The following is a 23,987-nucleotide window of genomic DNA, read 5'->3' on the forward strand; positions in this document are numbered from 1 at the left end:
TCAACCGTTTCTCAAGTATACTTGCATAGATCTTGCCAGGAACACTCAGTACGGAAATATCTCTGTAATTTTCACATTCAGTTTTATTTCCCTTTTTATATATGGGTACTATGAGAGCTCTACTCCAATTATCGGGAATTTGTCCCTTCTGTCCAGGCTTTCTGAACTATGCAATGCAGCCACTGTAAGACTTTTTTACCACCATGCTTCAGCATTTCTGGTTGAATATCATCTACTCCAGCTGCCATTCCACATTTCAAGCCTTTGATGACTTTTTCTACTTCAAGTATGGATATGTATTCCTGACTGTATGCCTGTTGAGTATTTTTTATCACTATGCTGTCATTACTACTTGTTTCATTTAGCAGTTTTTCAAAGTAATTACTCCATACTTCAAGGATATCCTTTTCTCCTGTTTTCATGTCACCTTTATCATCTCTAACTCCTTTTACAGCACTCTTTCCTCCATTTCTAAGCTTCTTCAACAACCTTCAGAATATTTTGCCACCTTCTTGATATTTATTTTCTATATTCTTGCCAAAGTCCTCCCATGACTTTTGTTTAGCTAGTTTTACACAGTGTTTCGCTTTCTTACATTTGTCTCTGTATTCTCTAAGAGCAAAAGCTGCCTTATTTGCCAGGAATTTTTGATATATTTTCTTGTTTTCCTTCACTGCCTCTTTAATTTCTTTTGTCCACCATAGAGTCCTGATTTTTCTATACTTGCAGACAACCTCACCATGTCTCTCTGGCTGAATCAATGAGGGTTTTCTTCAAGGTCTGCCACTGAATCTCCAAGGTTTGGTTCCTGTTCTCAAACTCTTTAATTTTTTCTTCAATAATCTTTGTGTATGTTAGTCTACAGTTCACATCTGAGAGCTGCTCAATTTTTATTAGCTTTAAAACTTTCTTACATGTTATTCTTTTCGATATGAAATTCAATTTTATCCTGCTCAAGACTAAATAGTGATCACTTCCAATTTCAAATCCTCTGTACACTCTCGTGTCCTGCAATAAGGAGAAAACATCACTATCAACAATAATATAGTCAATGAGATTTTTCTTATTCCTTGCTTCTTCTCTCCATGTGAATTTGTGTACATTTTTGTCTTGGATCATGGTGTTAGTAATAACCAGTCCATGTCTCGAGCAGAAATCCAACAGGTATTTGCCATTATTTTTAGCTTTGCTCTTTTCTCCAAATTTTCCCAAAATATTTTTGTATTTCTGACAATCATTTCCTACTCTGCTATTCAGATCCCCATCAAGGACCAACTTTTCCTTTTTCATTGTGTCAGTTGCTTTTTCTAAAGCATCAAAACATTCCTCCACTTCTACCTTAGTAGAACCTTCTGTGAGACCATAGGCACAAATAAGTCTCATTGTCCAGTTCCCCATTCTGATATTTGCCCACATCACTCTACTTGAGAATGCCTACCATTCAAGAAGATCAGCCTCGTATTTTGTGTTGAATACTATGGCTACTCCTTCTTTTCCTTGATTGTCATTGCCTGAATATAACATTTTGTATTTATTGCTCAGAAAGATCTCACCAGTTTTTGTCTTTTTCGTTTCAGTCATCCCTATTATGTCAATCTGGTACTTATCTAATTCCTCAGCTAGCTCCATTTCTTTGTCATTCAGGCTTCTTATGTTGATAGTACTGATCTTTAACTCTGGTGGTGTTGAGTTGGGGGTGTGTTTTCAGATTTGTTCCAGTAGCTGACTTTTTGCTGTTCGCCCTGGTTCCCTGGCGAAAACAACGGGGTCCTTGTTTAACCGGGCGATGTCCCAGCCGGCATGAAATTTTGTCATCTTGTACCATCATTTTTTATTTTGGTTTAACCAATAAGAATACAATTTGGTCGGCTAAATCCCAAATTGCCAGCCCATCCTCGTTCGTTCAGTATCCAGGTAGATACCCACAGTGTGCACCACGAGAAGGTGAAGATTGGACATTAGGTCAGAAGCCCTGGTCGGTTCTCCGCATTCCTTTAAAGGCTATGTGGAGGTCTCCTCTCAGTTATAGAGCTTTGACCCTTTAGCACCCCTGTCATGGGAATTCCTGCTTGAAGGGAAACATGCAGCGGCATCACACCATTGTGAACTTATTCATTGTTAATTAATTCATGATGTTTTTGCCTAGAGCTGCTTTTAATTTCAAATGATGCAACTTCATAACAGTGTGAAGATATAGTGCAGATGGTTTGTGAGCATAGTAAGTATTGTGGTTCGTCACCATTAAATGAACATGTGTTGACATAATTGTCTATTTCCTTGTTATAAACATTTTTATATTAAATTATCCTTCACCATTTGAATGTGGATAGAAGAAAGAGTAAAACATTGACGACAATGATAAAAAGTGACAAGTTATCATTTAGAGCAGTGTTTCTCAAAGTGTGGTACGTGTACCCCCGGAGGTACGTGAAAGGTCTTCAGAGGATCCGTTGCAATTTTCAGCTATGCATCATTGACGCATGGAATAAAATTTAATGTATCCGTGAAGTTCAAGATCGTAAAACGTTCCTATTGTATCACTGGTAAAGGTACAGAGACATCTGCAGGCTGTGTAATATGTTTCTTAACAAATCTTGCAATTAGAGACAACTGGGATAAAAATGGCACTAACTAATGAATCGCATGTCCCCTCCAACATAAAATGCCGTCTAGTAGACTCAAGCAAAACTCAAGAAATATATAGTGAATGTTTCAGATATTATATAAGGAATTTGGTTGAAGAGAATTAGCATTTTAACTCAACTGTCGGCTTGCCTTTGTGATTTAGTAGTGCTATCTTCTGTTAATACTGCACCAATCATATGAACGTCTTCATAGCTGCTTTATATCTACTGGCCTACCATTGCTGTTTGTTTCGAGTTCTGCTTTCACTAGCCATTTGTTGAAGGACTGTTTGTTAAATACAGTAATTTTTTTAGCTTTCAAATTCTTAAGTATGGATCATTGGTTAAAGACTGGATTTTTAAAATCCACAAAAGAGAGGAACATAGCAGATACAAGTAGCTGTCAGCAACAAGAAAACGTTGATATTGTATCTGGATTAAGTGAAATTGATAAGGAGTGTCATCTGACATCTCTAAAGAACCAACTAGGAAGAAAATGAGAAAACTTTGTATGATATAAATTACTTAATATGTGGATTTTCATGGACGAGAAATGAAGAGGAACATCATCATTTTTCCATCTCATTTAAATCATCATTTTGAATCAACCTAATGACTACAAGGACAAACCTGTCAAATTTTTTCAAAATAAACTAAAAAATTTAAAAGAATCTCAAAAAGTGATGTCGATCATGTCAGAAGGTGAAAATATGAAGGCTTTAGAAGCTTCATATCGTGTGTCGCTATTAATAGCAAAAAGTGGTGCAGCAGAAACAATTGGTGAAACTTTGGTCACGCCTGTAGCAGAAATTATGATCAAAGATAATGCAAAAAGATCTTTTGATCGGATTTGCCTTTCAAATAGTACTGTTCATCGAAGTATCACTAAAATGGCTGAAAATATAAAACAAACATTATTATACGTAAGAGTCGTTATTATGCGTTGCAGGTAGATGAATCCACCAACATTACAAATTTTGCAAATCTTCTAGTATTCGTTAGGTACGAAAAAAAATCAAAAAAATTCATGACTTTTTATATTGCCAACCCTTGCCAGAACATACAACAGCAGAAGTAATATTCAACAGTATAAATACCTTTATGCATCAAAACAAGCTTGATTGGAAAAGTTGTGTTGGAATAAGCACGGACAGAGCGAAATCCATGGTCGGATCTAAAACAGGGCTTGTTTCAAGGATTCAAGCTGTTGCACCAGATGCGAAGTCGACACACTGCTGCATACACAGGGAGGCTTTGACTACACATATGATGTCTACAGACCTAAGAAAAGTTCTTGATGAATCTCTAAATATCATAAATTATATTAAAGGCTGTCCTCTAAACACCAGACTTTTCTCTCAACTTTGCAAAGAAATGGGAAGCAACTATACACAACTACTTTCCATACTGATGTTCGTTGGCTTTCTCGTGGAAAAGTCCTTACTCATTTATTTGAACTTCAGAATGAACTACAAGGTTTTCTTGATGAAAAGTTTGAATTGAAAAAGCAATTACATAATTGGAAATGGCCCAGTCAATTAGCATACTTGGCAGATATATTTACTGTACAGGTATCCCTTGCTTAATGTGGTTTTGCTTAACATGGGATTTGATTAACACGCCGAAATTAATTGCGGCAATCCTTTGATATATGTGGCAAGAGTATATCAAGGGATTGCCTTTACCCCTGCGGAGCTCGCAGCTGATCTGACAGATACGTGCAAAATGTTTAATATAAATATTCTTACACAATTCAGTATATAGCTTACAAATGAATCTAGAAAAGCATTTCCCTGAATTGGACATTAATATTGAGTGGATAAGATACCCTTTCAATATAAACAAATTTATGCCAAAGGGTCTCGTCAATAGAAGAACAACAACAACTTTTAGAACTAGCTTCTGATGGTTTCCAAAAAAATAAATACAGCAAGAATATGTTATCATCATTTTGGCTACAAATACAGAATGAATTTCCTGAATTAACAGATAAAGCTCTAAGGTTCATTTCTCTATTTCCAAGTACATATCTGTGCGAAGTTGGATTTTCGGCCCTTGTAGATATTAAGACGAAGAGGAATGGATTATAGATGTCGAACCGCATCTGAGATTGAAATTAACAACTATAGAGCAAAATTTTGCTGAAATTTTAACTTGCCATAAGCAATTTCACTCCTCTCATTGATGATAAATTATTTCAAGTAAGTGAAAATTTATGGTATCTTTATAAAGTTTATTCTATTAAAAATAAATCATATTTTTTGTTTACATGTACATCTAAATTAAAATAAAATAGACATTTACAATGAAATATATTTTATTTATTTATTATTATTATTATTTTGATAAGGGAGTGCTTAGTAATAATGAAAATTTAAGAAGGGGTACGCAGATGTCTGAAGTTTGAGAAACACTGATTTTGAACAAAAACTTGTATAAGTTAAGAGACATGAATGTAAACTCATGTGATAAGAAAGCAAAAACTACATGTGACTTTGGACTGAATGAGGCAGCATCAGTGCAAATTATTGTCTCATTCAGTAAATGTTCAGAAATGATTAAAGTTGCATTCAGTATTGGGTTGCATTCATTCTTGAATTAGGATGATAATGACCTCATTAACATCAGTGAACAGTGGGTATATGAAGAGCGGAAGATAAAAGTACCAACAAAGAGAACTTTAAAAAAATTCGAATCATTGTTGTGGGCTGTGAAACTTTTAAAGAACAGTTTATGGATATTGATCCTGGTCTAGATTACAGCATGCAAATTCACTGGAATATAGGCAAAGTTATGAGCTGTTATTGCAAATTGTACACACAGAAAAACAAACGAAACTCAGTGTGAAATATCTTGTTCAAGTATTTCTCAGAATTTTCTTTTAAATACATATTATTTCTTTTAAATATTTTAAACACATTTTATTATCCTTTATAGCTATAATGGCAGTTAAAATAGTAAAAACAAATGTATTTAAACAACATTTTGTAAAGATTTCCTAAGGATATATATGAGTTACAATTTGTTTTTTGTTTTTTTCCCCTTATGTTCAATTAACACAGTTTCGCTTTTCACGATGTGTTCATAGGATACATTAAACCTTCAAAGTGAGGGATTCCTGTATGAAAGTTTTACAGTAGCTACACTTCAGAAAGCTTGGCTAGAAAGGTGAATTCCACATGATTGGCATAGAACTCTGATATTACCCAACTATAAAATAGGAAATGAAACTTAATGTACAGAATTATGGAGGAATTGACCAATTGCATGTTCCTGGTAAGATTGCAAGCATATTGGGGAAAAAGGCTAAGAAAAATTGTGGAAGGGGAAACTTGGATAAGACAAATCTGGGTTTAGGCCAAATAGAGATTGTCAGGATCAGATTTTCACTTTAAATCAAATAGTTGAGAAATCATGGAAAATGCAATAAGGGTTTGTATTTAAATTTTGTGGATCTGGAAAAGGTATATGATAAGGTGCCAAGAGAACAGCTGTTCAAAGTGTTAATATTATATGGTGTAATTGGAACATTATATAAGCAATATATAGTCTGCATTTGAGTTGTAAGCAGATAGAATTGAATGTGTACAGGAAAATGGTTTGATGTTAAACAAGGGTACACATTATCTCCACTGTTCTTCATATATATGGATCACATTACGAAGGAAAGAGGCATTAAAGCTGATATCAAATTTGGAGATGTTAATCTGAGCTCTTTATTTTATGCAGATGATGTTATACCGCTATATAAAACAGGTACAGATGCTAAAGTTCTAAAACAAAAGACTTTGAAAATAGGCAGGAATATTGAAAATGCATCTTGAATAGAGAACCTTGAATTCTCTTGAATAGAGAATTTAGAACAAACTAAACATTTAAGTTATTTAGCCACAATTTTTAGTGAAGATATGGAAATGGACAACAGAATTAGCAAAGCTGGCATGGTAGAAAGTCAACTGAATAAATTTATATGGAGTAAGAGAGAAATTAGCCAAAACACTACACTAGCTGTAGCTGGGTTACAAATGAAACACTAGATATGAGAGTTCTGAGAAAGATTAGGGGAGTGATTGATGACTTCACTTAATATGGCAGAATCATATTAAAAACAAGGATATTATTACTACACTTTCCATGGAGTCAGCAGACTCATAATGGGAGGGTCATTCAACTGACAATATATTTATCATACCAAATCTTAAAATCCTTAACATTACTTGCATTAACAACACAGTCGGGTAATGCATTCCATTCACTGACAATTCTCCATGTAAAAAATATACTATAATAAATTTAGTTTAATCCTTTATCCAAGTGTGAGCAAAAAAAAGTTTGTGCCTGAATCTTCAGGACTGAATATGGTGTTGTACTACCTTACCCCAGTAAGGTGGTACAACACCTGGAAACTCATAGCAAAGGTGGACCAAGTTAACAACACTCCTATCCCAGTATCTCCCATAATGCAAAACACATCTCCTTGCGGATATGTATAATGTTATGCATTAAGGGATTGGCTACCCAGACTAGTTTCCACCTTTATTGAGGTCTCTTCATTGGGAGCCAGGCCCAGAGGTGGAGATACCAGGCAGAAGCAATAGCGAGGTCATCCTTACCTATAGGAGTTGCCAAAAGGTGTGCCACCTTTTTTATTAAATTATTCTGGATTTAGAGAAAGATGTTGAAAGTTTATTTTTCGTTTGGTTAGACTATAATAAATTTAGTTTAATCCTTTATTCAAGTGTGAGCAAACAAAGTTTGTGCCTGAAAATATCTTCATAACGGACTATAATAAACTAAATTTATTATAGTCTAACCAAGCGAAAAATAAACTTTCAACATCTTTCTCTAAATCCAGAGTAATTTAATAAAAAAGGTGGTACACCTTTTGGCAACTCCTATAGGTAAGGATGACTTCACTATTACTTCTGCCTAGTATCTCCACCTCTGGGCCTGGCTCCCACTGAAGAGACCTCAATAAAGGTCGAAACTAGTCTGGGTAGTGGCCAATCCCTTAATGCATAACATTATACATATCCACAAGGAGATGTGTTTTGCATTATGGGAGATACTGAGATAGGAGTGTTGTTAGCTTGGTCCACCTTTGCTACGAGTTGCCTGGTGTTGTTGTACTATCTTCTGAAGATATTTTCAGGACTGAATATGGTTTCATGCTTTATACAGTGGCACAACCACCACCTTATCCCTACCTGTTAGAGTACTTTGCATCACATTGGCATTACAATGTGCAGTTTTTGCAACACTTGCAATATGCCCTCTAAACTTCAGTCTGCTGTCAACCATCATTCCGAAATCTTGAATCTCATCTACCTGCAGTACAGCACCATCATTATAGTATGCAGTATTATATTTATGTACTCCAAAATGCAACACCTTGCACTTATTAATATTAAACTATAACTCCACTCCTTTGTCCAAGTCGAAAGTCTATTCAAATCTTCCTGAAGGGGATTAATATCAGTGGCACTATTTATAATTTTTCCCAGCTTTGCATCATCAGAAAACAGTTTAAGATCTCCACATGAACATATCATTTACAAACAAGTTAAACAGCAAAGGCCCAAGAACAGAACCCTGAGGCATGCCACTGGTTATTTTGAGATACTGCTCCATCATACACAAATCGCTGGTATTGTTCAGAGAAAAATCTCTAATCTATCTAGCCAATATACTGTCTGTTCCCGTCGTTTGAAACTTCTACACCACTTATGTGATAGTCTATCAAATGCTTTTGCAAAGTCCAAGAATATCACTGTATATGATTCTCCCTTATCTAACGCACTCATCACCTTGTCATAAAATGCAATTAAATTGCTGAAACAAGGCCTACCCTTTACAAATCCATGCTGACCATCATAAAGAATATTATATGTATTAACCTAATCTTGTGTTCTCTTCCTAACCAATCTCTCCAACATCTTGACTACAACTGCAGTTATACAGACTGGTCTATAATTGGAAATTTCTGTCCTAGAACCATGCTTGTGGAGTGGTACTATTTTGCCTTCTTTCCATAGCGACCTTACCCACTGTAAGACTTTCATTAAATAATCAGGTCAAAGGCATTACTAACTGTTGTGCACATTCCTTAAAAATACGTGGAGTTATGTCATCCATTCCCACAGCCCTATTAACATCTAATCCAATCACTACCTTTGATTGTTTCACTTCCAATCCTAATATTTGTCTCCCTTCTACATGGCATCATTTATACCAGTATGATGTACACCGATAAAAGTGGTCATTCAGTAATTCCACTTATCTTTTGCAATGGTCATGCTGTTGATATGACTATCCACTAGTGCCAACCTTCTATATTTTCCCTCTTGCTTGCCATATAGCAGAAGAATTACCTTGAATTAACTTATTAACTTGGTGCAACCAGCAAATCTCCTCATACTTTTTCCTTCTTTACCATGCTTATTGTCTTCCTAACCTGCAGTTGTATACTATTATACTTTTCATGGATCTGATTTTCACCAACTGTCTTGTTCCTCCTCCATAACCTTTTCTTTTCCAATGTAGCTTGCTTGATTTCACTGTTCATCCTTTTCACTCCTACTCACTCTATTTACTTCCTTTAATCCTTGGTATGCAGTTATACATTACTTGTGCCAGATGTTGCCTAATGAATTTCTGTGCATTGTCAACATCTTTTGACAGCTTATTTATCCAACATGTTGATGTAGGTTGTCTATAGAGCTTCCCATAATCACCCACTGTATAGTTCCATATATATCAGTTTTTGGCAGTAACCTTTCCTTGTTTCACCACTTCCCAAACAAGTACCTCATGATCACTCACATCAACTGGCAGCAGTGTTAATAGCTCATCAACAACTACATCTTGTGAAGTTATCACCAAAATACAAAACACTAAAAGCTTCTAGTTGCTTTAGTCACATTTTGCTTAAGATGTTTATCAATCAGAAATTGAACGGACTCGCTCTCCTTGTTCCTGTATACTATCTTCTCCTTCCATTCTATATTCCTGTAATTCAGGTCTACCATCAGGATTACTTTTTTACATGCCCAAATCAATTTGCCTGAACACAGTATTTTGTACATTCCTTGGCCTATAACAGCATCTTACCAGATATACTAGCCTGTTAATTTCAATTTCACACCACACAGATTCAAAATCTGTGCATGTACTATCAATTTTCACACTCTTTGTGGGTACAATTCCTCTGCAATCATTAACAGCTCCATTCCCTCCTCTTTTCACCTTCCTCTCCTTCCAGAAAATGATATATCCTTCCATTTCTATTCCTGACATCACATTATCTTCAGACAACCAAGTTTCACTTACACCAATTCTTTGGGCATACTGACTCAGTGTTACAAACTCAGCTCTCTTATTTCAAATATTCCTTACGTTTGTCTACAAACATAACATTCTCTGTGTTTGAGGCCATTCTACCAACGACTAACATCCTCTGTTCTAGCTGCTATATCACATCTCTCTCTCTTCGGTCTGACCACTTCTGTTTCCCTGAATCTGACTCTAATCGTTATTTATGTCTCATCCTTTATGCATTCCATCAACTTATGGAGCCACAACCACATCTTCAACCTCGCATCCATTTTCTTCTTGTCGTATAACCAATTTAGCTGTGCCATCCTGCTTCACTAGTACCCTTAGATTGTTTGCTGCATTAACCTTTGATTCTGTGCCTTCTCAGCAAACAGGAGCATTTCTAAATGCCCAACACCAAACCCATTCAAATGCAATCCATCATTAAACCATTCCAACTTTCCTTCAAATCGCTCCAAGATTCACATACTGAATCCCCCCCTTTGCTTCATGCAACTTATCCAACTTGCTATTCATTATTTCTGCTCTTCTTCTCAGTTCGCATTGTCATATCTGGACAACATGCTAATGACTTTCCAACAAAACTATTATTCATTTTTTTCCACAATAACTTCCTCAAGTCTCTATCAACATTCTTTTTTTTTTTCATCAACTAAATCATTTGTGCCCACAACTACCACTAATTCTAATGCTTACCCTTTTCTTCTGTGCATTGCATCATTTGTTTCATTTTTCCTCCAGGAAAGCATGCATGTTTTATGTATTTTTATTAATCATGACACATCTAATGATCAAATCCCCATACAATGATATACTATTATCCTTTGGCTCTTTCCTCATGACACTAACTTCCTCCTCATTCATCAGCTAATCTATTGTTTAGGTGTTTAATCTCACCTGAAGGGTGAGATTAAACACCTAAACAGGTGTTTAATAATAGATTAGCTGATGATAAACAATAGATTAGCACATTTCACTTTTCATTTTTACACATTCTTGCTTAAGCTCTTCTACTACAGTCCCCCGACTGTAGTAGAAGAGCTTAAGCTTTCCTCCAGGAAAGCATGCATGTTTTATGTATTTTTATTAATCATGACACATCTAATGATCGAATCCCCATACAATGATATACTATTATCCTTTGGCTCTTTCTTCATGACACTAACTTCCTCCTCATTCATCAGCTAATCTATTGTTTAGGTGTTTAATCTCACCCTTCAGGTGTATCATTTCACTTTTCATTTTTACACATTCTTGCTTAAGCTCTTCTACTACAGTCCCCAGACTGTAGTAGAAGTTACCATTTCTAGTTACCATTTCTGATCGCTCTAACCTATCAATATATTTTCACATACATTAATGCTTTCCTTTATGTTCACTCTAACAGTCCACAAATCTTTCACATTTTTCAGTGCATACATGAAACAATTTTCACAATTCATTCACTGCTTTCACATTCACAACGCATTCCATTCCACTGATGTGTGCCTCTTTATAAACCCATTTTCAGAAGCAGAAGGACACTTGTATCCTGCATGAAAAAATGTAGCATAATTTATGATAAAAAGTCACAGCGCACCATTTAAAAACACTTTTCTTATCATAGTTCAAATATACTGCAATGTTCACTCACAACAGCAGCAATCCTGGAAGGAGCTTTGCTTTGGAATAAGTTGAGGTAAACGTGTCTCGTTTTTGTTTTTAAAAGTAATTTCCTACTTAAATTTCTCCAAGTGAAATCATAGAGGCAATTCTCAAAAGGATTAATATCACAGTGAAACCCATAATCATTCCTTAAATGTTCCCATAACAGTTTTTTATTTGTATGATATTGGCCGCATGCAAGCATCCACTATTGTCTACCGTAAAAAGCAAAGATGCTGCAGAAAAGCCCAATGACAACAGAGTATGCCAGGCATATCTAACAGTGCAGCCATTCAGCACTGATAAATCCAACAATGCTAGCATGTTGCGGACACAAAAAAAAAGGCCTTTATGTGATTTCTGTCACCAGGGGTCATGATAAAGATCAACGAATTGGCATAACTTGTGAATTTGAACAAGCATTTCTTCTGCCCACTGTGCCTTTTTTTAGTGAAACAGTTCCTAAACTTAAAAAAATGCATTAAAAGTTTGGAGTAGCACCTCACTGCTATCAACCACATCTTCTGCAAAATCCAATTCATTGAAGCCAAGTTAGTACAGATCCATGATCAGCGCTTAGTCAGAAAATCACCCACTACCATTACCAGCCAGCTCTATTGCCTCATCGAGTCAACAGTGCATGACTCGATCAAGGCTTAAAAACATAAAATATAACTCCATTATCTTGAACTTCTACACCAAAAGCAATGACACACTGAAGGAAGACACCACCAAACTAATGGCTTAATCCAGTTTCAACTGCAGCAGAATCACCAGACTCCACCACTTCAGACTTATGAGCAAAAAAAAAGGGATGGGACAACTTTCCTGCAACTGGTGAAAGTAACCTGTGACACTGGCAAGCGTATCAGAACTAATGGTGGCTGTGAACAACCTCTAAGTCGGTACTGTCCAATCACATATGCGAGCCAGGCTTGACCTTACCTTTACTCAGCACAAACAAATGAAAGAAAAACAACTAAACAGCGACAAAACATGGTACATTGACCACAAAAGAGGAATTCTTGTGCAAAAATCGAGTAGTGTTAACAGCCAACTTGAAAACCAAAGTACAAGTACTGCATAGAGAATGTGCGTATGTGATCTGTTCAGTAAACAACAAACCCCACAGACACTTTCAGAGACCCACTTTACAAATACATGGTGTCTGTCCCAACCTCAACAGTGTCCACGTCTACCTCCAGTGTTCAAAAAAACTACCTGCTTTTCTTGAAACAAACCCCAATTTCTCCAAGTACTACTCATCTGAACTTCTCCAAATACATTCTTTGACTCCTTTCAGCTCAAGTGCAGCATTTGTGCATATGTTCACTCTGACATACCATGCTAGAGAACATCAACATAGAATCTCCCGGTCACAATCTACTTTGAATGAAAATCTCTCTGCTCCCACTCCATCAAATTCATATGCTATATATGCTATATATATGGCTCTCCCAATGTCACTGACCACTTTGGAACTCTTTGATTTCTTTTTTTGAAAGTTGATGTCCTTGAATCTGGATTTCCTAGTAGTGAGATTCACTTTCTCAGTGATATCACTACACAATACCAACTGGCTTTCCTTCTCCAACTGCATAGACCAAGTAAGTAGAGATGCTGAGACATTTGCTATTACAAATGACCTTATGCAAATTGTTCACGTACCAAATAATTCCAGCATCGCCCTTAGGTAATTCGGACCACAACCTTGTGCTTATCTCTTTCCCCACCGAGCAACACCCCATAGCCATTCTCAACCAATAATTGTCTGGCATTATAAGAAAGCCAAGTAGGATTACCTTTGAGATTTCTATGCCTCATTTCCATGGTTTTGATTATTGCTTTCAGTTGTCTAACCCAAGCAAATGTGGTGAACACATCACGGGAGTAATCCTCTCTGGAATGAAAGCACAATATTAACCTTTCCACGCTAAATTTCCATAAGCTATGGTTCTCCAGAAGATGTTCCAAGGCCTGTACAAATGAAGAACCAAGCATACTGCAACTGGCTATTATCAAGAACTCTGCCTTCTCTCACCACTTACACCATCGCCTGAAACAGCTGTGAGAAAATCATCAATGCATTAAAAACCAATTTCCAAAGAGCCAAAGCAGGAAACTTGCATTGTGCTCAAATGGCAGCCATGCATTTTGGTCTCTGACTAAAGCAGTTGGCCACACCTTTTGTTCAACACTGTTACCCCTACTCCTGCATCCAAATAGGTCTATTGCATCACACCCACAGAGAAAACTAATCTCCTGGCATTATTATTTTCCTCAAATGCCTCAAATAGATGATTTTAGTAAATGTTCCCAAATCATTCCAAACACCTAGCACTCAATACCTGCTCTCTGACCTTTCACCAGAAAGTGATCAGAAAAATCCTGTTCAACTTAGATACGAAAATGTTGCCTGGCCCTGATGGCATTCCTCCAATTGTCCTGAAGATTTGTGCACCAGAGTTGACTCCTATTCTATGTCACCTGTTTATGCTCTCTTACTCCACAGGCATCTATCCTATACCCTGGAAATTAGCCCACGTCCAACATGGGTGGTAGCATTAGCCCATGTATCTTTTTGTATCTGTCAGCAATTCAGCCAATGCTGTTCAGCATTGGCTAAATAATTTTTCCATTAGTTCCTATGTCACTATGGAAAAGTTTGGCAAATCTCAAGTGATTGCATCAGATATTTCCAAGGCTTTTGACTGGGTCTGGCACAAGAGATTATTAAGTAAACTTCCATCATTGGTCTGTCCCATGACTTCTGCAACTGGGTTGCCAGTTTTCTCACCGGATGCACATTACATGTGATAGTTGACGATTTTATATCTTCTAACTATGCAACTAATGCTGGGGTCCCACATGGTTCTGTCTTCTCGCCCATCCAGTTTCTTCTATACATCAATGACCTGCTCCAGTTGACCCAATCCAATACATGGTTTTGCTGACAACAGTACATTACATTCCTCCTTCTCACTTGGCAAACTTTACAAAAAACAAACCACCACAACTCCCAGAGCAACAACACTCTGCAAGCCTAAACTCTCATCTCCAAAGCCTTTGTATTCCAAGTGTATAAAGACTGTCCAAGACAAGTATATCGCAGCTCAGTTGGATTTCCTTGAAATCTTCCTTTTCTGTCTTTGCTAAATTTGAAATAATTGGAAATGAATTATTAACGTACATCTGAAATTGATTTTGCAAAGACTAAAAGCAGGAACTTGCATCATATCCAAATTGAAATTTCAGCTGGAGTTGGAATATAGCTATTTCTAACATTGTTTAAAAGTTCTCTGAAAGATGTGGTCCTAGATTGAAATGTAGGAGAAATGGTTGGAAGTTGTTCAGGAACAGGCTACAAGTTGCATCATTGTCATTTAGAATGTAGCTATTAATTGCTATAGGTCGTCTTGGGAAATTTAACCTAATTGAACTACAATGAAATGGAGATTGTTGTTGGTGGGGGGAATGCCACCTCAAAACACCTTCATAGAGCATATTGTTCAACCATTTTCATCCATATATGGAATAGTTTTTTTTTTAAGATTACTTGACATTTTCTACATAGTTTGACCAGAATGGAAGATGGGGTTGTAAATTAGGAGGTAGACGGTAACACAGCCATTGCTATAGATTGTGTTGTGTTGTTCAACCAGGGTTTAACTAGTTATTTATTTGCTAGTTGTTTGTTTTACCTACTTTAACAAATCAATATCTCATAAAAAAAAACATCTCATATAAAATTGTTAAGTAATGCAGAAGCATTAAGTTTGCTGCAATTTAGATGTAGTTTCTTGGTTGACATTGTTTTAATTGTTGAGAATAAATTCCTCTTGAATTTGAGCAATATCATAATAGTAGTACCATTAAGAATTAAAATATCAATTTTTATTTGTCAGCCTGGTTGGTTGAGTGATTAACATATCTACTCTCCAATCAATTGGCTGCTGGTTTCAATTGCACCTTAGGTGGATCTTTTAGATTGTCTTTAGTGGTAGGGGAATTTCATTGCTCAATGTAAGACCCCCCCCCCTTCCACTTACTAGTGGCTTAAAGAAGTTCCATGTTTGGTTGTTTCAAGACTGTAAAAATTTTTAAAAATATAAAATTTTGTATCTGCCTGCTGTACTAATGAATTACGGTTTACAACCTTTCATGGGTGGGAGTCACAAAGGGGATAGGGATAGTAAAGTAGCCTCAGTACTTTACTCATTTTTTTATATATGAAATATGTTTTATGAGATCTTAGGATGATGCAAGATTATTAGGTTAAGTAATGAACTGTGATTTCAAGGGAAAAATTTGTTTCTGAAAAAAAAGTTACTTTTCACTTTTTGTTCAAACGTCTGATGCTTATGCCCTAAGCACAGATGTTTAAGATAAACATCTACATCTCTGTGCTGTACATATACATATTCTTTGGTAGGCGTAATACATTCACCTCATGATCTTACTGTTTAATTTTAAGTAACTCATAGCTGCTTATGAATTACTTAATGAACTGCCTGTGCCATATGAAACATGATGAATTTCCTTAGTGTCTAAAAAAAATGACTGAGAAATAATTTTTATTTGTCAAAATGCACAAAAGATTAAAACCTAATTCCTCCTGGTGCACACAGTTCCTCAAGAAAAAGAGTTTTAGTTTTTTTTTTTTGTGTGTGTGTGTGCATTTCAATAAGTGAAAATTATTTTTCATTCACTTTTTGTTAGACTTTGCAAAGAAATTCATCATGTTTCGTATGGCACAGACAGTTAATTGTCATTAATGTTATACTTAAGTGTGAGAAAACTCCATGAAACAGTTGTTTCAATTTTCGATATCCTGTCATTTATTTTACAAAGACATTGAAATAGCATATCTAAAGTATAGCAGTAATATAAATTGCTTTTTAACAAAGTATTATATACATAAAAGATCAGTATAATTGTTTAAATACCTTTCTTATTTTCAGTGAAATTTCTTTTCTTCTTTCTCTCTCTCTCTCACCTCATGTTGCCTCTTCAGTAGTTACAATTTATCAGTCCAAAAACACACTAACCAGAACTCTTCAGTAAAATATTTACAATTATTTGAATAATGGTTTCATGACAGAACTAATTTTTTTAGAATTTAATTATTTTAAAATTATACAGGATGCTTCAGGTTGAATTCTGTCAAACTTCAGGAGTTAATTCCTTGAGTTATTGTAAGGAGGGAGAGAGAGAATTAACAAGTGTTCAATAACAGATAGTCAGGCAATTATAGTCATTTCATTATTCTGCTGCTAGTCTTCTAGTAAGTGCAACACTGCCTGTCTGTGCATGTAGTATCGTCTGATTATGTAGTCTCATTCTTGCAGCTTGTAAACAGTGTTCTATTGTATATTTATTGTGTTGACCATTAAACTGCTTTTACTGAAAAAGATTTCATCTGAGTTTTCAAATCAAAAATAAAATGATATCCACATTGTTTGCTGTTTTTGTAATAGCAGCACCAGTGCAACAGTTGAAAAATACTGATGGTTATTTTCCCCACTTGTGTTGTCCCCAATAAAATTTTTATTTTGCATTGTTGACTGCAGAAAATGTGTTGTTTCTGAATGGATATTAATCAGAAAACTTAAAATAATATTCTTCATGCAATATAAGGCATTGAAAGCAAATAAGGCACACATTTTGAGCAACTGTTATAAGAACTTCATTTATGTTCATTTCTTAATTTTTTTTCAACTTCAGAGTAAGTTTCCTGATATAATAATGCTTTGTAATTTCTCATTTTGAAATAAACATTTAATCATGGTATTATAGTTTTCTCTTAAAATTACATTATCTTCATATTAGTAGAATTTGGATTTAGGCATGATTCACAAGCAATTTGCTTACAAATAACTTGTGAATCAGCTTCTAAAGTTTGGAAGCTTTCCCTATATATTTTCTAAATTTATTACAAGTTATTGTTTATTTTCTTCAAAAATAGTTCTTTCAGCTTTAAATGCTGTTGATGATGAAAAATTATGTATGGCAAGAAATAACAAGGAAGAATCTGAAATGTTGAGTACAAAAACTGAATGCCAACAGAAAATTTTGAAAGAGCTGCTGTCTTCTGAACAAACTTATCTCCAGAATCTTGAAGTACTCCAAAAGGTAATAAATTCTTACATATTTAATACTTCTTTTGAGGGAAGGAGAAGAAGAAAGAATGATTTATGCTGATGAATAGAATTGTTTTTGACTTATGTATAATAATTTATTTTACACTTTTAGCAGTGAGATTTAAATAAACAGATCATCTTAAAATGCCAACAAAGATTTCATATGGTTAAGCTTGAAACTGACTTAATGTGGAAACTGACTAGTGCCTCTGACCTAATGTTCAGTCTTCACCTCCTTGTGATGTACTCTGTTAGTATGTATCTACATGAATACCAAATGAATGAGGGTGAGCTGGCAGTTTGGGATTTAGTCAAACAAATTATGTTCTATATTGGCTTGAACCAGAAAGACAAATGATGATATAACAAGATGAAATGTCATGCCAGCTGAGATGCTGTCTGGTTAAATAAGACCCTGCTATTATTGTCAGAGAATCAGGACAAAGTGAAAAGTCAGCTTCTGGAACAAACTACACACAGAACTCAACATAGCAGAATTCAAGATAGTCACTATCATGGCAAGAAGTACCAACAAAAAAGAATCAGAACTGGTAGAAAAATGAAGTATGTTGTGAATGCAATTGGTGTTACTGAAACAAAAATAGGAAAGATTCTTCTAAATAACATATACAAGATGTTCTATTCAAGCAATAATGATCAGGGAAAGGAAAGAGTAGCTTTAGAATACTAAATACAGCGATAACCTTCTTGAATAGCACATAATTTCAAGTAGAGTGATGTGGATAAACATCAAAAGGGGAGTAATGAACAATGAGAGTTATTTGTGCCTATGGTCCCACAAAAGTTTCTACTAAGGAAGAAATAAAGGAAATTTTCATGTCATTAGAGAAGGTAGATGACATCAAAAGTGTTTGATGTCATCTAATGACATCATCTACCATCTTCAAGATGGTATTCAAACATTAGACATATAGAAATGTTTTTAGAAAATTTGAAGAAAATAGCAATACTAATGGAAAGTATCTGTTACTATTATGTTCTAACATAAAGATGTGCATAAATTTACATGGAGAGAAAGGAAAAGAAAAGGGAAAAAAACTCATCTTTTGATTCCCTTCGAATTCTTTTAACAGTCAATTCCGATACCCCGCAATTGTACTTGCACGTTTTATGACTTGAGAAAGGGGAACAAGGAACCGCCTTCTAACGCTTCTTTTTCACAGAATGTCAGCACATTATTCAATATTCTTTTGCAAGAGCTACTGAAAGGTTTAATACTAGAACTTGTTGACTGTACTGGATCATTCATACAAATTAATAATAAAAAAATTAATGCAAAAAAGCAACAAAAATCAAGCTACTACTACTACAGTGACAGACAAGAAAGCATGTGATTTTTGCATGTTTTAGCGACCAATTCGTATATCCTTCATTGGTTTCCCCCCTTCAGCATGAATCGACTGTTCATGACAAGTCACCAAGCAAAGCTCTCACAAGTGTGGGCTTACTATAATGTACTATAGGTTGATCAACCAACCAACCTCTTGTGTGTGGGCACAACATAAAAAAAAAAGTTCAGCAGTTAGGGCATTGTTATCAAAACTGATTAATTTTGTCCTGTTATATAGGATTATAAAAATCCTATATATCACTGAGAGTGGGGGGGATGACTGCTTGTGAATGTATCCAGCTGTATGTGTTGGTTTTCTGTAAATAGTGTCAGGGATCCATCAGGTTGGCATGTAATCATTGTGCTAAGAGAGTGTTCTTTTCTAAGGTGAACTGGATCCTGCAATGTGTTGATTGTTTAGGTGTGTTATGAAGATGTTGAGAGTATCCAGGCTATGTGGTCAAATGTAGAACACATCTACATAATATAGCCAACTTGTAGGTTTCTTATTATTATACAGTATGAGTATCCATGAAGTCTGGAGACCCACATTTTTATTGGATTTATAGGATTATCAACACAAAACCTATCATACCTTTCCTTAAATTCATTCACTCTCAGGACATTCACAACTAATTCTGATAATCCATTCCACTCATTCACCACTGTCCATGCAAAAAATCTAGTCCACACATCCTTAGTTAGCCCCACACTTACACAACTTCCACTGTTGTCCCTTAGTTCTCTATATGTCACATATTGAAAAATTTCCTTTGTGTCAATTTTATAAAACCCTTTTAATATCTTATAAGTTTCTGTCATGTCGCCTCTGTTCTGCCTACCAGCTAGACTTTTTTAAACACCCAAACACTTTCAGTTTTTGGAGGCACAATTTTTACTGAAGATGGTAAACTAAATATAGAAATAGACAACAGAATCAGCAAAGCTGGTATCGTGGGAAGTCAATTGAATAAATTCATATGGAATAAGAAAGAAATTAGTCGGAACACTAAATTAGCTGTATACGAGACTGTGTTCAAACCAATTTTAACTTATGGATCTGAGAGCTGGGTCAGAAGTAAAACACTTGACCAAAGACTAGAGACCGCAGATATGAGAGTCCTGAGAAAGATTAGAGGCGTGAACAGATGGCATCAATGGCAATATCATATTAAAAATGAGGATATTAGGAAAGAACTTGACATTGTCAGCATCCAAGAATGCGTTAGCAGAGCTAATCTCAGATGGTATGGTCACTTAAATAGAATGGGAGAGGAAAGATTAGCAAAACAAGTGTTCTCTGCCAGGTTGGCAGGAAAACGACCCAGAGGAAGACCAAGATATAGGTGGATTGATACGGTACAAAGTGCCTTAGACGATAGAAATATAAGATCTGATAATGTTGGAGTCTTGACAAGTAACAGACTGATTTGGAGGAAAATTGTAGATAGGAGGTTAGTAATGATGTAATTTTTTCATGTAGTACTGTCATATCCTGTACACCCCTTGAGGGTACATGGCAGGAATTTGATGATGATGATGATGAACACTTTCAGTTTATCCTCGTAGGCAGCATTCCATAGACCTGTCACCAGCTTGATTACTTATCTCAGAATCTTCTTTACCACCTCCTGATCCCCAAGAAAACCCGGTAACTCAATCTGTGCACAGTAGTCAAAAGATGCAGCCGAATCATATCTTCATAATGAGGAATAATTTTCCTATCTCTACTTGTTAGCATGTTTTTCAACATCCAAGTAATCCTTTGAATTTTTACCAACTTTTGTAATATGCTCTCTGAACTTCAATTTTCTGTCCACAATTACCCTCAGTCCCTGGCCTCATCAATTTCCTGCAATTCAGTACTATCAATGTGGTACCCAGCATGTAGCCTTTTCAACCCATAGTGCATATCCTTATATTTTGTAACATTAAATTGACAATCATTATCTTTTACCCACAATGCCAATTTATTTAAATTATCATTCAGGGTATATACATCACCTTTTGTCCTCCCTAATTTTGCATCATCAGCAAACGACTTGAATGTCCCCCTTTTAAATCTTTCCCTATATCATCGATATACAAATTAAAGAGTAGTGGCCCTAGAACAGAATCCTGGGGTACTCCACTAGTCACCCTCATTCTCCTGGATTGAGAATGACAGATATACTACTTCCTGGTGTCTGTCTGTCAGCCACCCCCTTATCCATATTACTAGCTTCATATCCATTCCTATTTACTCCAGTTCTTATAATAGTTTTCCATGTTTATGTGGGGCAGAGTTTAACACTTTCTCTTCAAAGTTGTTGATGAAATAGTTGGCCAGGGGAGAGGAGAAAGTGGGGAATTCATAGCTATTCCCTCAATCTATTTGTAGAATTTCCCTTGCTGAACGAAATAGCCAGAGTTCATGGTGAACTAAAACAGGGCTGAAATATCAAGAGGAAATATAGTTTTGATAAGGTCTAAGGTGTCTTTAAGGGACATTAGTGAATAGAGTGGAGACATCAAAACTGACCATTATGTCAGTGTGTTGGAGTGTGAGGTTTTCTATACTGTGACTGGCTTTAAAGCAGGCAGAATTTTTTGTGTGGAGTGCTGTTGCCAATATATTGTGAGAGAGAGCACTTTGGCTTAATGTTTGGCTAATTTGTATGTGGCTAAATTAATGCTATCCACAATGAGATGTAATGGCATACTTTATTTATGGATTTTTGATATATATAGGTTTACAAACTATATTTCCCCTTGTATATATGGGATCTAGAGTTATACGGTTTTAGTTTATTGGTGATCTCCACTAGCCAAGACGGGACCTTTTAAGGAGCCTGTGAAGTGTTCTGATCTGTGTATTGGTGGGATCATAATCTAAAGAAAGGTAGAGCGATCTCTAAACAGATCTCTGGCAAGCTTGGCAGCGTAATCTTTTTTGGTTTAAAATCAGTGGCATTCCCCTTATTTACTTTTGTAATTACTATTCTGTTGTTGTTTTTTATTTCTAATAGAGCTTCATATTGCTTCTTTGAGAGGTTGCTTTTTTTGTGGTTTTGTATGTGTAAGTACATTGGCTACATCCAGTCTGATGTTGTTGCCAATATGAGTAGATACCAACAAAGCTAAGGATACCTTGTTCTACTTGGTTCATAATTTTTTCTCAGGAATTTTTTCAGGTGTAAGTGCATAGTAGTGGCCATGCATTTCTTGCTTGGTGAAGGAAGATAGATTTACAATGCTGTTTTTTGAAGTTATTTAAGGCTTGAAAGCTGAGTTTTTTAATTGACTATCATACTTCTTGATGTGCTGACATCTTATTTTTTGAAACTCTTTGTGTCTTGAAGTGTTCAAGACATGTAAAAGGATTGTCCAAAGGTCAGTGTTCAGCATAGTGGTGAGCTCCTCTTCTAACATATGAATAGCTTCGTTTGTGTTAGCAAGGAGAACATGAGTGGCCTGAATCTATTTCAGTAAATGAGCGAAGCTAGCATGCTTCTATGTAGGGGAGAACTTTTGGTGAATTAAACTAGTGTTTTAATTTGATGTAGTTTGGGATGATGTTATTATATTGGTAGGATTTTAAAAAAAAACTACTCTGTTCAGTTGTGTAGATATCTTCAGCTTCAACTTACTTCAGCGATGTTCCTTACATGCTCTCAGAAGTATTAATTAAAGTTACTGTAATGAATATTCAGTATATGTTGTAATTTCCTCAAAAATAATACTTATGAATAGCCAACATATAAGCCTTTCTACCAGTAAGTACCTGATGTTCGTTGAGATGTGGTTTGGCTATTAACTAGTGACAACTATTTCTGGAGGCTGCTGTTACTAAGTCAAAAGAGATATGCACAAGGAAATATGTTTCTTGTATGCACCTCTGCTGAACTGTTATTTTATCATCATTCCTGATATGTACCCTCAGGGGGTGACAGGATATTATGACAGTACTACATGAAAAGAGTTTACATCATCGCTGACTTTCTATTGAAACAAATTTCTTCCAAATTAATCTCTTATCTGTCAGGACCCTAATATCACATTTTATATCTTGGTCTTCTAAAGCATTTCTAGGTCTTCCTTTGTATGTTTTTCTTGCCATCCTGGCAAAAAATACCTGTTTTGCTAATCTTTCCTCTTCCCATTCTGTTTAAGTGATCCCACCTTAGATTAGCTCAGCTTACACATTCCTGATTGCCAACAGTGTCCATTTATTTTGTAATATGCTTATTTTTATATGGTTCTGCTATTGATACTGTTTATTCACTCTCCTAATTGGTTTACATCATCACTGAAAGTGATTGATCATGAATCACAGCTGTCAATAACTTATTGTAATTGCCAACCATCGGCATCCATTCAAATAGTGTTTCCAGCTGCAATAATCATGGGTTTGAATTGCAGTGGGCATGATCTTCAGGTGTTGATGAATTTCATTGTATGTGAAATGCTTATTGGCTAAAAAAAAAAAAAAAAAAAGTTTTATCTTTAGAAGCAGAGCTTCCAAAATGTCTAACCATAGTTTATTTTGGCATTTTGTTTATTAATTATCTTGAAAAGAGTAAAACAATAACCAGGGAATATTATTCCGATCTCTTAACCGGACTATACAAAAAAATTCATAGCTTGGTTTGCAGAAGAAAAAAATCATCTTTCATCAGGACAATGCACCTGCCCAAAAAGGTGTTTTGGCAATGGGAAAATTAAGGGATCTGCACTATGAATTGTTTGAACATCCACCCTATTCTACAGACTTGGCTCCCCCTGACTCCTGTCTCTTCCCAAAAGTAAAACTCTTCCTCATTGGTCAGCGTTTTTCTTTGAATCAAGAGGTGATTGCAGCTGTAGAGGGGTATTTTGCAGATCTTACTGAGAACCACTACAGGGACGGGATAA

The 23,987-nt window shown here is 35.6% G+C and overlaps 1 protein-coding gene across 2 annotated transcripts in view; it reads left to right on the forward strand.

Annotated features, from left to right (window-relative positions):
• Window positions 1-23,987, forward strand: part of LOC150092667 (putative protein tag-52) — a 177,256-nt gene that overhangs the window by 21,335 nt on the left and 131,934 nt on the right. For both annotated transcript variants that reach the window (XM_090414638.1, XM_090414639.1), the window contains one exon: window positions 17,569-17,735. In XM_090414638.1, the coding sequence (XP_090270764.1) occupies window positions 17,569-17,735 (167 nt within the window). The remainder of the gene's footprint in view (window positions 1-17,568; window positions 17,736-23,987) is intronic.

This window comes from Typopeltis vanoorti, chromosome 25, assembly GCF_054136105.1.
Source record: "Typopeltis vanoorti isolate ZY-2024b chromosome 25, IOZ_Tvanoo_1.0, whole genome shotgun sequence".
In the NCBI taxonomy this organism is placed as follows: Eukaryota; Metazoa; Arthropoda; class Arachnida; order Uropygi; family Thelyphonidae; genus Typopeltis; species Typopeltis vanoorti.